The following is an 18,260-nucleotide window of genomic DNA, read 5'->3' as shown; positions in this document are numbered from 1 at the left end:
GGTACTCCAAAGACTAAAAGTAAAGGATTCTCCTGTTACACCACTCATTATTTCCTTGAGCTAGATTTATGCTTAATTTAAAGAGAAAACACAATAAAATAATTCAGCATCTCAAGTATCCTTCTGCTTCTTTTATCTCTTAGTCAAAAAACAATCTCACCTTGTTGTAGAATTTCAAAACTCCTCTATATAGAAAGGCTCTCACGCTGTTAGGAAAAATTCTGATTGCTTCATTACAGTTCAAAATTGCCTTGGAATATCTCCCTTTCAGTCCATAGAAAGCTGCACGACTTATATATGCCTTTTCAGAAAAGGAAAGATACATGCTATAGTAACACTGATTTTTTTTGTTGTTGTTGTTGAGGCAATTGGGGTTAAGTGACTTGCCCAGGGTTACTGGGCTGGTGCCCTATTCACTGGACCACCTACCTGCCCCAACACTGATTCTTTAAAAAAAATAAAAATAAAAATCGTGATTCTGTATTTTAGATCCCAGAGATGTCAAATTCTTTATCTGTAGGCAGCAAACTCCTACAAAATTCCCTAGTATGGCCCAAAACAGATTAAAAAGTAATTGAGAAATGTTTACAAAATAAATAAAAATACAATACCACCAGTTTTACTTTCTCATGCAACTCACAGTGATCTACTTTTGTTTGAGTTTGAATCCATTGCTAGATTAAGATCTAAGAGTCAAAACATGCTAGTTTGAAAATACATAGCACTTTTAAAAAGCAGGCATCACTATAATAATAATTAAAACAACAACAAAATGAGTTTGGAACTCCTAGAGCTAAGCTTTAGATATGACGCACCATCTAAAGAAAATAGAACTAACTGGACAGTGTGATGTTAAATAATCTTAGAAAAAAGAATTTGAGGCATAAGACTTCCAAAAATTGATTTAATTTGCAAAGCTAGCATTTACATATGAAATCAGGTTATCTGATTCCTCAGAGATAAAGGAGTGATTTACAAAGCTCACTTTTATAATAGAAAAGAGGAATTTAAAATTATAGCAGTTTTAGGAAACTTGTTTTGAACATAATTCAATTGGACAAGGCAGGTCAGACCTCCCAAATTCATACTGTTGCTAACATTTAATGTGTTGACATGTCAGAGGGCACAATGGGGAATTTCTAGGGTGGGATAACCACTAAATTTGATATTCTATTGGATTAAGGCCTATGCCCAACAGCAATTTCCTTTTTAGCTGAATTCCTTGAGAAAGGTACCTACTGAACGAGATAAAATGAGATCTTTCAAAACAGTTGTGAAAATCGAGTAAGGCTTCATCTATTTCAAAGTTTGAGTAGGCCTGAAGGACTTTAAGGTCAAGGGCATACTTAAGTCCCCTTCTTGTTATCCTCCCTATTTCAGCCAAATATGGGCAACTATGTACTTGTTGGCCAAGTTCAATTTCTTGGGTAGTTCCCGCGTTTAGAATGTAAGATCCTCAGCCAATAAGGATGAGGGTCAGTGGTGGGAGGGGGAATTTGCGTTAGGGATAAAAGCGCCGACCCTACCCCCTACGGTGCTTCCTCCCTTGGACTGTCTGCTCGATGGTGGGATACCCGATTCTCACGAGAACGTAAATAAACTTTGCTTTGCTTCTAGAGATCTATCCAGCTGTTTTATTAATGGTTTCTGACCCACACACTACAATCAACGATCTGCTTCTCTTCCCTTTCTTTTCTAAACCCTCTTCGATCTGACTTTAGCCCTCAAAATTTGATTGAAACTGCCCTCTTCAGAATTAACATTGAAACCTAATGTCCTTTTCTCAGTCCTCATTCTTTTGACTTTTTTGCAATCTCTGACATAATCAAAGTCTCTAAATACCATCTCCTCTTTAGATTTTCATGACTCAGGTTCTTTTTTTTTTAAACCATATGCAGACCTCTCCTAATATCCTTTGCTAGAAGCCCTTGCTTACATCTACTAACCATAATTTTTCTCCCAGGTTGTCTAGGGCTCTCTTCTTTTCTTCTTCTATACTATCTTACATCTTGATCTCATCATAAATTCAATGAAATTTCTATGTAAATGATTCTTAGACCTGTATATCCAGCCCCAACCTCCTCCTGAGTCCTTTCACCAGTTGAACTGGATGTTTCCATAGGCATTTCAGCTTCAACATTTCCAAGAAAGAATCCATCACCTTTCTCCCCCAAACTCATCTCCTTTTCTTATCTTCTTTAGAGGCCACCACAATCTTTGTAGTCATCCAGACTTGCAACTTTGACATTTTCAATTCCTCAGACTCATATTACCCATACGTTCAAATTTGTTCTACCTTTCTTTGTTTTTTTACATCTCTCATGTAAGCCTCCTCCTCTGCACTCACATAGCCATCATTCTGGTATAGGTCCCCATCATCTCTCATTTGACAATTTCTGGTTGATCTTTGTCTTACAACTTTCTCCATTCTAGTCCATGCTCCACTCATTTGCCAAAGAAATTTTTCTAAATTTAGCATGGTCTATGTCATCACCCCTCTCCTTCACTCAGTAAACTCTAGTGGTTTCCTTAAGGATCAAATATAAAAGCCTTTGGCATTTATTATTGTTCACAATCTGGTCCCTTCCTACTTTTCCAATTTTTTTCCAAATCTTTTCCAAAACTATACTCATGTATACAATGCTTTGGTTTTTCTTTGAACTCCTAGTTCTTAACATAGTGATTAAAATAAGTGCTTAATTCTCAATTGATTTTATTATTCATGCTAGCTATTGCCCCATATGACTCCTACTTTTCTTAGAATGAGTATCATCTTTTCTTCTCTTCTCATTCTCTTCTAAATCTGATGCAAATTGTGTCTTCTTTAATCTGTGGGGGAAGGGTGATTCAGGGTCTCAAACTCTCCTGACCTCAAGAAGGAGCAACCCTCCTGTCCATAAGGGAAACTCCCAAGATAAGTAGTCTCATTTAATTTTGAATTGAATTGAATTGAAAATCAGTCTCTCAGATTTATCCCGAGATTGGCCCCAGTTTGGGGCCAAAGATCAAAGAAGCCCCAATATATCTAGTGCTATATGCCCAGGCATTTCTCAAAAAAACCCAAAAAAACAAAAAAAAACTCTTAACAGGATTTTACTTTTGAAAGTAACTTTCTCATTTCCTCAGTCACTTAAACTTCCAATCTCTGCTCACTCTTAATCAGTCCACACATCCAATCCAATGTCAAATCTTGTCATTTCTCTCTCTACTTATACAGCAATCCTTTTGGTTCAGTCCCTAATTGTTTCTTTAACCTCATATAATAATTGTTCATTTGGTCTCCTTACTTTCTTTTCCCATCCTCCATCCTTCGTAAGTTGCCAAAGTGATTTTCCTAAAGTGCAGGGAGAGCTGATCATATCAATTTGTATATCTTTAGGACTGAACATAAAACCCTATGATTGATATTTAAAAATCTGTTTTTCTTTCCTCCAAATACTCTACAATTCAGCTTACTCTGAACCCTTCTTTCACACAATATTCCATCTCCCATTCTATATCTTTGAATTCTCCATATTCTCTCTCTCTCTTACTTCTTCCCTTTAGTTTCTCTGGCTTTCTTCAAGTCACAACTTAAATTTCACTCTTTTCAAGAGATCTTTCCCAGGACATTGCCCTTGCCTTGTCCCAGCTGCTATTGACTTACCTTTTGAGATTACACCCCATCTACTTTGTATATATCTTTGATGGACCTAGATATCTTTCTGTTTGAAATTTTTGAGAGCTAGTACTATGTTTTTATCCTTTTTGGGGGGAGAGAGTGGGGTAATCCTCAATGCTTTAGCACAGTGTGGGCCTTAATAAGTACTTCATAAATGCTTTCTAAAAGTTGACAGACTGACTTCAGGATACCACATTTGAGGAAGGATGATGGCAATTTGGAACATGTCCAAAGGAAGGTCACCAGCTAGAAAGCCTTATCTTCATGCATATGACAATTAATTAAAGGTGGCCAAATGAGAATCAATTGAAGGATGGTTAGCCTAGAGAAGAAGTGATGTTGGTGTGATATGATAAGTATATTTAAATAACTGAAGAGTTTTCAGCTAAAAAGAGAATTAAACTTGTCCCACTTAGCCTTGTAAGAACAAGATTGGAATGATGAGTAGAAGGAAACTACAAAGAACTAGATTTAGCCTTGATGTAAAAAGGGGAAAAAATCTTTCATAAAATGTGTGCTGTCTGAAAACTAGTATATGCAATTTTAGGAGCTAGTGGTTTTCTTCTCACATCAAGTAAAGCTGGATGAATAACCATTTGCAGTCCAAGATAAAGAGATTATTATTCAGGTGTGAGATGGTTTAGAAACCTATGGACCAACTCTCAGAATAATATTTTTAAGTGCATAAAATAAAACATATAGTATTACAAAGGATATATTATGAAATTTAAAAAAATTTACAGAATCCAGATTAATAACCCCTGACCCAGATGGTTTTTGAGGCTACCACCTCTAGTATTTTGATTTAGTGAGCAAAAAATAATCTATAAGCAACAATAAAGTGGGAAAGGCCAAATCAGTCTCCTTTTAAAAAACAATTTAATAAGGAAGTATGTAAATTGTGGTTGTTGATCATATTGGCAAATATAGCAAATCAAGGATCAAAGGATTTAGAGCTAGAAAGTCTTAAGATTTCAAAGACCTTTTATCTATTTAGCAATATTATATACATTTAAATCACAAGCAGTGAAAATTCAAATACCTGATAATGTTTTGGATCAATGGTAATTGCTCGATTGAAATCCAGCACACTTTTATCCTTCTGAAGTTTCACTTTACAAAGGCCTCGTTGATAAAAGGCCTCAGCATATTCAGGATATGCTTTCACTGCTTTGTTAAAAGAGTCAAAGGCCTAGAAAGATCACACAATAAAAAAGAAGCAACTTGAATCAATAAACCATAACCCATCAATTTTGAAAGACCAGTGAAATAGTATGTGAATTTTAAAACAATAACTCTTGTCCTATGGATATTTTTGTTGCTCTTTTAAAAAGCATTATGTAAAGCAATACAAATAAAAATTAAAAACAAGTAACATTTTATAATTATTGACACATCTATTTACTATGTTTCTTTGCAAAACATTTGCAATCAAATTAATTAATGCTAAACAATGATTACCATGTTAAGAAAAATAATTGCTCCTTGTAGTAAATTGTGTAGATGATAATAAATGATGCTGGATTATTATTAATTTCTATTTACAGTTACAAAAATGTTTCCTACACTTATTATTTTATATCATATTTTAAATAATCCAGTGAAGGAAACAGAACAGATATTAGTAGCTATTTTTTTTTACAGATTTTGAAAGCCAATCAACTAAATTATATGGCTTGCTCATATTAACATAATTTACTAACTGGCAAAGTTGTAACTTGTATCCACAACTTTGCCAGTTTTTTATCATATAATAGTTTATTATATGTCATATTTATATATATCATATATAAAAATTTTTGCCCACAGTAAAAAAAGAATAGTTATCAATTAAGAGTCAGGAATGAAATTTCAATTATTATGCTTCAAAAATATTTATCATCCCAATGTAAAGTTTTTCAAGGAGAGCAAGAGTTATAGTTCATCTTTGTATCCCCAGTGCCTCACACAGTGCCTAATAGGCAATGGGTATTTAAGAAATTTGTCTGTATGTCTGTATATAAATTAAAATTGAACTCTGATCATATAGAAGAAACAAACAAACAAAAGGTAGGAGAGCAAGGAATAAATCTTAAATTCTTTGGATTTCTTGCTGACCCAACTAACACGTGACCTTTAGGCCAAATATACAAAAGTCAGAGCAAGAGTATGGCAAAATGGAACACATAACATAAAGAACACCCACAGATCTTTTTGTTAAACTTTAGAGTACTGATCTACTCCATAGACAGCAGATCATGAAATTCTGAATGTGCCTAAGTATCTATTTAGAGATGGAGGAGTTATGCATTGCATTAACTATATACTATTGCACAGTATTTTTATTTTATTTTTTGATTGTTTTTTTTTTGCTAAGGCAATTGGGGTGACTAGCTTAGGGTCACAGAGCTAGGAAGTGTTAAGTATCTGAGACTAGATTTGAACTCAGGTCTTCCTGACTTTAGGGCTAGTTCTCTATCTGCTGCACAATATTATTGTTTTTAATATGTAAGATAATAGTCACAATATTGAAGTGTGAATTTTAATGTGTAAAGCTCAAGGTTGTCTATATAGTGTCCCAAAAGTCTTGTTATAGTTTTAAGCTATTAGTTTTTATTATTAATAAAAGCACACCAAGTATTAGCTGTAAAATCACATGATTGTTTTCAAATAGTTGATATTAATGACTTTGTTCTGCACAATTTGATCGGCCCTCATTATTGTCATTACAGACCAGCTAATTGGTTACTTTCTAGTCTGATGTTTTTCACTACACTGAGATTTTTGCTTCAGAAAAAAATTGCTTCATAAAATACAGTTGGATTATTTTATGAAATATTTTCTAGAATTAGACTTACTGAATATATTTTAAATATTTTATTCAAGATACCAATCATTAAATAGATATTAAAATCATCATTGAATAATAGCATCACTATGATAATAAATCATTACAATGAATATATTGTGCCACAATTCCCTTTTGATGTACTGACCTAGTTTCCCTAATTGTGCTATTTGGTTACTCTGCCTCAGGTTATAACCTTTCCCTCTTAATATCTGATCAGATAAAGGTCTACCTCAGTTGCTCTGCCCCAAAACCCAGGCTATAATCATTCCCTCTTAAATGGTTGATGAGATAAAGGTTTTATATCTTTAGATTATAATCATTCCTTCTTAATATTTGACAGGATAAAGATTTATCCATTTTAGATGTCATTAGAATATCAGTAACCTCTCTAGTACCTCCCTCCATTGTGTCATTGTTCCTGTTATCCTATAAAAAAGCTTGTTCTCTGATACTTAGAGCTGGACTCTTTGAGATGATAGTCTCTTCCAGCCCTGGAATCAACCATGATCCCAGTATATCTCTCTATTGAATAAACTATTAAATTGTTCTCTAACTTCTGTCTTGCTCAGTTTCTCCATTACAAATAACATCAACACTCATTACTGAATAATAATATCTAGATATGGTAAAAAATCAGGATTAAGAGAGTTGGACTCAATAACGTTTACGTAATTTTGTTGAGTGTGACTTATTATAGTAGTTGTAACAATGTTGATATTACATATCGGCAGATCACAGAAATAGTCTTAGTCCCTTGGGGGAGATATAACCTTCATAAATGGGGTTCTTCTAAAAGTAACAAATACATATATTTCAAAAATCTCAGTAAATACCATTTGGAAAAAACCTTCTTCCATGTAACAAAGACCTAAGTGATAGTGGCATTCTGCTTGCAGAAATGATCCCTTTGGTGTCTTATCTGTAGGAGATATTGCATCCAAAGCTCTTTTAAAAGTTATCACAGCATTCTAGAATAACAAAAAAAAAGTGAAAAATTTCCATTACTTGTTTAGAATCACAGAATTTTAGAATTGAAAGGAATTTTAAAGATTATCCAGCCTGACTTTATTTTTAAAAAGATTCAGAGAAGTTAAATAACATATATATGCCAGATCAAGAATGAAAAACTAAGTTTCTGACCCTCCATCTAATATTCTTTCCATAACAACATGTAACTATTGTATGTAGTATGCTTATAGTAAACATGTTGAGTCAGTTTTCTTAGAAAATTAAAATGTAGAAGAAGTATTAGCTTAAAGAGTTCCTGAAGATATTAAAGAATTATTTCCTTTAAGTTCAAGTAAGATATTCATTCTATTTCAAAACACATTCTCTAGTAATTTGGGGAGGCAAAATATTGTACTTAATATTTTAATATCTACTTGATAGCAAAGAAGTGATCACAAAAAAGCTGATATAATTTTAATCAATTTTTATTTTGCTTTTAAATTTTTTTACAGTAGACTCTACTGTTTGAAATTAAGCTACTAACAAATCATGCTTTTTAGCTATTACATTACCAGCTTGAACAGAGTGATGAAAGGCATTTCTTAAATTCCTAAAACCAATTCCATAATAAAGGAAAATGAATTTTATGTCAATATGAATATATTTAAGTTTATCGGGATCTTTTTAAAAAGAGTTCTTAATTTTATCTATATTTTTACTGTTTTAGAAGCCAGAACAGTTGAAGGAAAGTTTAGTTTTTGTAAAGTATAACTCTGAAAACTGCTTTACTTTGGACTACAAATATAATTAGTCCAGAGTTCTTTTTCTGTTTACTACTCCCATTCCAGCAGGACATTTTTGATTTGCTATATTCCTTCTATTCAGCCATCAGTATACACCCAACCAAATACCCAGTGCTCTGTTTTTTCATTAAGCTTCAATTTGTATTATACTTACTGCGCAAATTAGTCCAGATAATCTGAATATCTGATTGGTCTATATCCACTGTATTTGATTTTGAACATTCAAATACAACCAAGTAGAAATTATTTTCTCCCCCAAACCCACCCCACTTCCAGTGTCATTCTTGATTCTTCTTTACCCCCACCCCGAGTCTTCAATTCAATCAGTGGCAAAATCTTGTTAAGTCCACTAACACAACATCTTTTGTATCCATCTCCTTCTCTTCTCCAACAAAGTTACTACTCTAGTTCAGGTCCTCACCATCTATAGGAGCCTCCAAATTAACGTTCATACTTCTAGTCTGTCTTCTCTTTAAACTATAGAATCCTTGAAACTGCTATCAACTAGACCACATGCTAGAAAATCATGACCCAAGGGCTAAACACTGCCTGTTTTTATAGAATTTGCAAGTTAAGAATTACTGTAAAAACCATTATCCAGCAGACCAGCTTGGCCTTGTGGGCCATAGTTTGCTTATCCTTGAACTAGACTAGTTATCATTACCTCTCATTGTGATAAACCAAGTATACAAGAGCTATTAAAATTATTGATGCTTCAAAACTTCAAGGATTGCCGATTTCGGGCAGCATTTCTTTCACAAGATCAGATCAGATTCTCTTGACATCTTAAGGTAAATAATCATTACAAATTCTGGGAAGAAAAATAAATTCTCCTAAAACCATTGTATTAATGAAGAATCTGTGATTTAGTTGGAGTAGTCTTCAGATGGTTCATTGTTCTGTCCTTGGGCTTATATTCAGAGCCCTTTTGATTTGGTAAGAGCTAAAACATCTTGTGCTCTACCTCTGATAGTTCAAAGTCACCTCATGACATCATGAATCATCCCATCATGAATTATCCCATCATGAATTTCCTATGACAATTTTCCAAGTTCCACCAAGTAAAGCATTATAGGAAAAAAAAAAAACTCTACTGTAATTTGTTTTCATTTTTGTTTTTGCTAAGGCAATTGGGGTTAAGTGACTTGCCCAGGGTCATACAGCTAGGATATGTTAAAGTGTTTGAGGCCATATTTGAACTCAGGTGCTCCTGACTTCAGGGCTGGTGTTCTATCCACTGTGCCATCTAGCTGCCCCTCCACTATAAATTTAAACAGCAATGTTATATATAGCATATTAATTCCATCAATACATTTAGTAAAAATTACTAAATTAAATTTTCTCACCTGTATTTTTTTAGCCTTCATTTGGGCTTTTCCTAATAGCATATATATGGCAGGCTCTGGCCTACACAATGTGACTGAAAATAAAATTTTTAGAGCTTCTTTGTGTTGATTACAAAAGGAAAAAACCAATGATTGTTGAATAGGAGACAACTCAAAGGAACCTAAAAGTAAAGGAAATTTTTTGTAAGTGTTTCATGTCACCTTCATCTAATTCACATAATATCAAAATAGTTAAGTACCTAGTATTTAGAAATTGTTTTGAGAAAACCTTGTAATTCAAGAAACGTATATTACAATCATATCAAATAATCCAGAAATATTATATTGGCATCTTTAAGCAACTAGTAACATTGTCAGCTATACTAACAAAAAAAGGAATTTCTATTCTCTATACTTGATGCAGATTGGGGTTACTTATAAGCACCAGCCATCAATTTTGCTGATTTCTAATTCCATGTACTGAGAGATTTGAGCATCCTCTTTTCACTCAAGAATAGTACTGATTGATCAACCCTTAGAGGGAGAATGGATCTCATAGTGAGTACCAGCACAAGAACAGTTCCGGGTTTAAGATACTCTGTGGGTATAAATCCACTCTAAATTAGAGAGCCCCTCACCAATACTTTTACTATTAGGCAAAGAAGAAAATCAACCAACTAAACACTCAATCAAAAAATATATATATTGGTTTAATGACCTAGAAAAAATAACAAAATTCATATGGAAGAACAAAAGGTCAAGAATTTCAAGGGAATTAATGGGGAAAAAAATCAAATGAAGGTGGCCTAGCTGTACCTGATTTAAAACTATATTATAAAGCAGCAGTCACTCAAACCATTTGGTATTGGCTAAGAAATAGATTAGTTGATGAGTGGAATAGGTTAGGTTCAAAGGACAAAATAGTCTATAACTATAGCAATCTAATGTTTGAGAAACCCAAAGATCCCAACTTTTGGCATAAGAATTCATTATTTGACAAAAACTGCTGGGAAAACTGGAAATTAGTTTGGCAGAAATTAGGCATGGAACCACACTTAACACCATATACCAAGATAACATCAAAATGGGTCCATGATTTAGGCATAAAGAACAAGATCATAAATAAATTAGAGGAACATAGAATAGTTTACTTTTCAGACTTGTGGAGGAAGAAGGAATTTGTGACCAAAGAAGAACTAGAGGTTATTATTGGTCACAAAATAGAAAATTTTTATTATATCAAATTAAAAAGCCTTTGTACAAACAAAACTAATGCAAACAAGAATGGGAAGAAGGGAAGCAACAAACTGGGAAAACATTTTTATAGTTAAAGGTTCTGATAAAGGCCTCATTTCCAAAATATATAGAGAACTGACTTTTAATTTATAAGAAATCAAGCCATTCTCCAATTGATAAATGGTCAAAGGATATGAACAGACAATTTTCAGGTGGTGAAATTGAAACTATTTCCGCTTATATGAAAGAGTGTTCCTATTGATCAGAGAAATGAAAATTAAGACAACTCTGAGGTACCACTACATACCTGTCAGATTGGCTAAAATGACAGGAAAAAATAATGATGAATGTTGGAGGGGATGAGGGAAAACTGGGACATTGATGCATTGTTGGTGGAGTTGTGAACGAATCCAACCATTCTGGAGAGCAATCTGGAATTATGCCCAAAAATTTATCTAACTGTGTGTACCCTTTAATCTAGCACTGTTACTACTGGGCTTATATCCCAAAGAGATACTAAAGAAGGGAAAGGAACCTGCATGTGCCAAAATGTTTGTGGCAGCCTTTTTGTAGTGGCTAGAAACTGGAAAATGAATTAATTGGAGAATGGTTGTGTAAATTGTGGTATATGAATGTTATGGAATATTATTGTTCTGTAAGAAATGACCAGCAGGATGAATACAGAGAGGACTGGTGAGACTTACATGAACTGATGCTGAGTAAAATGAGCAGAACCAGAAGATCATCATATACTTCAACAGCAATATTGTATGAGGATGTATTCTGATGGAAGTGGCTATCTTCGATAAAGAGAAGATCTAATTCAGTTCCCATTGATCAATGATGGACAGACTCAGCTATACCCAGAGAAGGAACACTGGGAAATGAGTGTAAACTGTTTGCATTTTTGTTTTTCTTCCCAGGTTACTTTTACTTTCTGAATCCAAATCTTCCTGTGCAACAAGAGAACTGTTTGGTTCTGCACACATATATTGTATCTAGGATATACTATAACATATTTAACATGTATAAGATTGCCTGCCATCTAGGGAAGGGGGTAAAGGGAGGGAAGGGAAAAATAAGAACAGAAGTGAGTGCAAGGGGATAGTGTTGTAAAAAAATTACCCATGCATGTGTACTGTCAATAAAAAGTTATAATTTTAAAAAATATATATTGGATTTGGAGTCAATAAGAATTGAACTTGAATCTTGCCTCAGACAATTACTCACTACATGATAGTTAATCTCACTCAGTCTCAGTTTCTTCATCATAAAATATGGGTAGTAATAATACTTTGTTGTAAGGATTGTGGTGAGGATTAAAGAGAAACCATAAGTACTCTGTAAATCTTAAAGCACTATATAGATGCTAGTAATGAGTTACATGTGAGAGACTGGTGATACAAAGACAAAAAAATCCCCAAGTAGTCCCTGTCCTCAGGAAGCTTGTACACAAATTTTGGGAGAAACAGTAAGTAGAAAGATGAGCAAATATATAGTAATTTGGGGGGACAGTAGGATATCAGGAAAAGTCTCATATAGGAGATGGCACTTCTACAAAGCTTTGAAAGAAGTCAGAAGTTCTGATCGAAGGTCTGGAGCAAGTACATTCCAACCATGAGCTATAGCTTATGAAAAATCATATTGATGGGAAATAGAATGCCAATATATAAGTAACAATAAACAGGTCAATTTGACTAGAACATAAAAGTGCATGAAAGGAAGAAATACACAATAAGATAGTGGCCAGGAGCCAAAATGTAAAAACTTTAAATCTCCAACTAATGAGTTCAGATTTTTATTCAAGAGACAACTAGAGATTTGCTGAACAGGAGAATGATGTCATCTGAACTATGTTTTCAGAATATCTTCTTTGCAGTGGTAGAGGGGATAGTTTGGAAAGGAAAGCAATTTGTAGTCAGGAATTTAATTAGTATGCTCTTGAGATGGGCCAGGCAAGAAGTAATAAAAGTTGAATCATGTTGTTTATGGTGGTATTGTGGAAAGAAAGGGATGATGTGGAGATAGGACTGATAATATTGTCAAATGATTAGAGAAAGAGGAGTGACAGTGAAGCATAAAGGATAATACTTAATTTGCATATCTGGGAGAAGAGTGATAATCTGAATAGAAATAGGAGAGAGAGAGAGTTAGCTTGGGGAGAGAACATATGAGTTTTCTCTCATGATGCTTAATTTAAGATGCATTTAGTTTTTGAACTTTTGTTTTGGCAAAAGAATAGTAAAAATTTACCATGAACATTTCTTCCATCAAATTGACTTTTACTGCCTTGCAAATACACCCATTATCAATAGGAATAATAGAATTCCTTAGCAGGAAGGGCAGGACACACATTTGGAAGTCATACATAACATTTTGTTGGTGAAAACACCACATAGACAAATAAGTAAGTACAAATTTTATAAAAAAAAATACAAAGTGTTTGGGAAATATTCAATTTGGGGGAAAAATTAGAAAATATCTCATGTAGGAGGTGGCAACTGTTGCCTCTTTGTGACCAATGCTTAATTGTTAAAAATCACAGATAAAGGTCATATGCATGACCAGGATATATGCATGCAACATCAGTTCATACTTCTCATACTGCAAAAAGTCTAATGCTGTTTCTGTTGGACCTGCACCCTTTACTCTCCTACAGATAGTTAGGGTCAGTAATGTGATTTTGTGGCTGTATTTTATCACTTATCTCGTAGTAAATTGCTGAGTTTTTCTTTGTAGATAGAATTTTGAGTTTGACCTCTTCAGGGCACCTGCTGGCCACTTTGGTTCCCAACTACGAGGCTACTGGGATTAGAAAGCATTTCCTTGTTAAGGACAATGATATCTCTTTAGTGATAATGAAGCTGTGAACCTCCACAACTAGATGCAAATCAATACATTCTCTAGTATTGGAGAACCTGGAGTCATATCTTAGCTCTAGACTATCAGAACAGAAATAGAGTGTTGTGCCACAATTCCCTTTTGATGTCCAGACCTAGTTTCCCCATTGTCCTATTTAGTTACTCTGCCTCGGATTATAACCTTTCCCTCTTAATGTTTGATGAGATAAAGGTCTAACTCAGTAGCTCTGCCCCCAAACCCCAGGCTATAATCATTCCCTCTTAAATGGTTGATGAGATAAAGGTTTTATATCTTTAGGTTATAGTCATTCCTTCTTAATGTTTGACAGGATAAAGGTTTATCCATTTTAGATGTCATTAGAATATCAGTAACTTCCCTCCATTGTGTCATCCTAGGTGCCTCCTCCTCCTCCCCCCCCCCCCCCATTAGGTTTTATCCCCATCTAGATACCTCCCCCATTATGTCATTGTTCTTGTTATCCTATTAAAAAGCTTGCCCTCTGATACTTAGCGCTGGATTCTTTGAGATGATAGTCTCGTCCAGCCCTGGGACCAAGATCCATTTGATCCCAGTATATCTGTCCGTTTAATAAACTATTAAATTGATCTCTAACCTCTGTCTTGCTCAGTTTCTACAGCATTACAAAGGTTACTTGGGTCACATACGCTATTTGGAGAATCATTTCCTGGTACTTGTAGTTATAGCAGAAGATAAATGTCTGGGTATCTGTGCCAGGGGGCTGTCCAGAAGGTCTGGGAACACCATAAACTGTAACATCCCTCTCAGAATCATAGCAGGAATGGAATGATTTAAAAAAAAAAAAAAAGAAAAGGCAGATCCCTGGAATAAAACTAATTATCTGACAAAAATTACTGGGAAAACTTGAAAATAGTACAAGAGAAACTAGGCAATGACCAATGTCTAAGATCCTATACCAAAATAAGGTCAGAAATCGGTTCATGATTTAGATATAAAGGATGCTACTATAAGAAAATTAACAGAGTTGGGGATAGTCTTCCTTTTAGATATGTGGAGAAAGTAGGAATTTATGGCCAAAGAAGAAGTAGAGGACATTATGAAATACAAAATGGATAATTTTAATTACATTAAATCAAAAAGGTTTTGCACAAACAAAACCAATGCAGTCAAGATTAGAAGGAAGCTGAAAGCTGAAAAAAAAAAAAAACATTAAAGTTAGTGCTTCTGATAAACCCAAATTGGTTCAAATGTATAAGAATACAAATCATTCCCCACTTGATAAATAGTCAAAGGATATGAGCATACAATTTTCAAATGAAGAAATTCAAACCATTTCTAGTCATATGAAAAAATGCTTTAAATCACTACTGATTAAAGAAATGCAAATTAAGACAACTCTGAGGTATTACTTTACATCTCTCAGATTGACTAAAATGATGAGAAAAGATAATAGTAAATATTGAAGGGTATGTGGGAAAACTGGTACACTAATGCATTGTTGGTGTGATTGTGAAATGATCCAACCATTTTGGAGAGCAATTTGGGACTATGTTCGAAGGGCTATACAATTGTGAATATATTTTAATCTAGCAATGTCTCTCCTGAGTCTATATCCCAAGGAAATAATAAAAGAAAGGAAAGAACCCACATGTGCAAAAATGTTTGTAGCAGTCCTTTTGTAGTGGCAAGAAACTGGAAATTGAATGAATACCCATCAGCTGGGGAATGGTTGAATAAGTTATGGTATATGAATGTAATGGAATATTATTGTTCTGTAATAAATGATGAGCAGGCTAATTTTAGAAATGCCTGAAAAGACATTGTACACAGTAACAAGATTATGTCATAATCAATTATAATGAATTTGACTCTTTTCAACAATAGGTGACTCAAGACAATTCCAATTGATTTGTGAAGATGTGCCATTTGCATCCAGAGAGAGAACTAAGAAGACTGAATGTGGATCAAAGCATACTATTTTTCACCTTTTTGTTGTTTGTTTGTTTTATCTTCTCTTGTGTTTTTTCCCTTTTGATTTGATTTTTCTTGTTCAGCATTATGAATATGATAATATGTTTAGAATTGTTCATGTTTAATCTATATTGGATTGCTTGCTGTCTTGTGGAGGGGGAAGAGAGGGAAAGAGGGAGAAAATTTTGGAATATAAGGTTTTGCAAAGGTGAATGTTGAAAACTATCTTTGCCTGTACATAGGGAAAAAATACTATTAAAAAAGAAGAAAGAGAAGGCAGAGACCCTTCAGAATCAGAGCCCACAGTGGCTTACAACAAGGCAGAGACAAAAAGCAAGGACTGAGGAAAAGGATGGGGCTTAATACCAGTCACTCCATGTAGAAAGCAACAATAGTCATGTTGAGAATATGGAGGAAGTAGAGCAAAACAAATCCTATCTAAGCATTCCAGAATGTTGAGAAGAGTGACCCAATATAAAATCCTCATCTAAGAAGTGAGGCTGAAAATATGAGTAAACAGTTGTTGTTCAATCCTTTTAGTTACACCTGAGTCTTCATGACCCTATTTTGGGATTTTTTGGGCAAAGATACTGAAAAGGTTTGCCATTCCCTTCTCTAGTTCATTTTATAGATGAGGAAATGCAGGCAAATAGATTAAATGCCTTGCCAAAGATTACACAGCTAGCAAATTCCTGAGGCCAGATTTGAACTCAGGAAGATAAGACTCCCTTACTTCAGGCCTAATACTCTTATCCACTGTGCCACTCAAGTTTCTTCATGACCCCATGAACTAGTCCAATCAAGTATTTGTTGGCAAAGATACTGAAGTGGTTTGCCATTTCCTTCTCTAGTGTATTCCCATTTTACAGATAAAGAATTGAGGCAAATGAAGGTTAAGTGATTTTTCCAGGCTTATACAGGTAGTAAGAAGTTGTAGAAAATATTAAGTACAATTAAGAAGTAGTTTGGTTTAAGAGTATCAAGGAAAGCCTGTGACAAAGTATGTCAAGATACTTATTGGTATTTAGTTATCAAAGCAAATCAATTAATATCTATGTAATACCAATCTTAATATATACCTTTAGATCTATTAAATGGACCAACAAATTATTCCAACAAATACCTGTACAATGTTAATGAAAGATAGGGACTATCACTTTCCAGGCAGCTATAGAAAGCTTAACATTTCTTTGCTAAATCAGAAGAAGAGGACTGATAGACATTCTTAGGGAATATAATCAATAGGTCAAAAACTTAAGACTTTGGGGAGAACTTTCTTCAGAGAGGAATAGTAATGTCAATATCAATTCAATTAGCAATAGTTAAGGTCAATAAAAATTCACATTATTAGATTCATAGAATATTAAATGAAAATTGTCTGCTTCTGGATGGAATTTATGAAGTTACTAAGATTCAAGAATAGAATTAAATGGCCCCTTATGGGGTATATCCATATAAACTTGACCAACAATATGATTACCAGAAGAATAGAACCAATGCCTGAGTCACTTGGACTTATATTTGTGGAAATGAGATGATGATGATTCAGGACTACATTATTGCCATTAGAAATTGTAGACAGGCTTTCCATAAAAAGCCTAGACTTAAGTGATTGATGTAGATTATTCAAAGAAATGATAGAAACAATGCAGTACATCATTTGTAGACTAGTGAATGCCTATCAATTTATTACTGAATGGCTAAACTTAAACATCAGAAGCTCATAGTCTTTCATGAACTAACAGACAACAAATCTCCATATTGCAAATTTAGACCTCAAAATATCTTGAAGAATTCAATCAATAACTAGCACTGGAACTAGACTACTGCCAAACTACTGCCTTGAATTACTTAAATGTTATATTAAAGAATGTTTTTAATAAGTGTTGCCATTCCAAATGCTCTTAATCAACAAATTATATGTAATGAAAAGCTTTCAACATATAGAGACAGCAGAGGAGATAAAAATCTTGTGGAAACAAGATGAGGTGTATCTCATATTTTCTTATCTAGTTATAGATTTGTGTAGATGATGCTTTTAAAGGATTAAATGAAATAATATTTTTCTTCAACATAAGAAGTTGTTTTATCTATTTGTGCAATAATTTTTAGAACATCAATAGCAGATTAGTGACTTGTTACAGGATTGTTTCTAGTTGTGTACACCACTGACAAAGAGAAGAATAAAATGATGAAATTCTATCACAATGTAGATGCAAATGGATCAAATTCCAATTAGAAAGCTCATGTTTTACTAATACAAACAATAGAATGATTAACTTGAAGGACGTGACTGAAACCACTTTTTTTTTCTTCCAAAACTGGAACATGGTCAGGTCAGAGAAGATTAATTAATTATTGGATAAAATAATTCTTGGTGGTATATGAATTACCTTTAATCCATTATCATCAGTTTTAAATAGAACTGAGTATGACTTTTAAGTGAGAGTCATACCAAAGCATCATACTAATTTGTTGATGAATGGATAGCATTAAATTAGAAGACTTTATTGAAAAAAGAATTTAAATTATTATTTTATGACATGGAAATTTTTCCCAGTGACATCAGAATGTCATATGGACTAGATATTTTATAATTGTTAATGTGTTCCTGATAAAAAGAGATCAAAATTTGTGAGCTTGAA

At 33.7% G+C, this 18,260-nt stretch overlaps 1 protein-coding gene across 1 annotated transcript in view; it reads right to left on the bottom strand.

Moving 5' to 3' along the window:
- The window catches only part of TTC6 (tetratricopeptide repeat domain 6), a 288,496-nt gene that overhangs the window by 48,484 nt on the left and 221,752 nt on the right, over positions 1-18,260 (bottom strand). Inside the window, exons 22-25 of the mRNA XM_051978083.1 lie at positions 9,589-9,749; positions 7,325-7,459; positions 4,704-4,853; positions 161-301 (exon numbers count right to left, since the gene is read on the bottom strand). Of these exons, the coding sequence (XP_051834043.1) occupies positions 161-301; positions 4,704-4,853; positions 7,325-7,459; positions 9,589-9,749 (587 nt within the window). The remainder of the gene's footprint in view (positions 1-160; positions 302-4,703; positions 4,854-7,324; positions 7,460-9,588; positions 9,750-18,260) is intronic.

The sequence above is a fragment of the Antechinus flavipes genome, chromosome 2 (assembly GCF_016432865.1).
Source record: "Antechinus flavipes isolate AdamAnt ecotype Samford, QLD, Australia chromosome 2, AdamAnt_v2, whole genome shotgun sequence".
NCBI classification, from domain to species: domain Eukaryota; kingdom Metazoa; phylum Chordata; class Mammalia; order Dasyuromorphia; family Dasyuridae; genus Antechinus; species Antechinus flavipes.
Note: the sequence above shows the minus strand (reverse complement) of the source record. Positions and strands in the feature narration are given on the sequence as shown.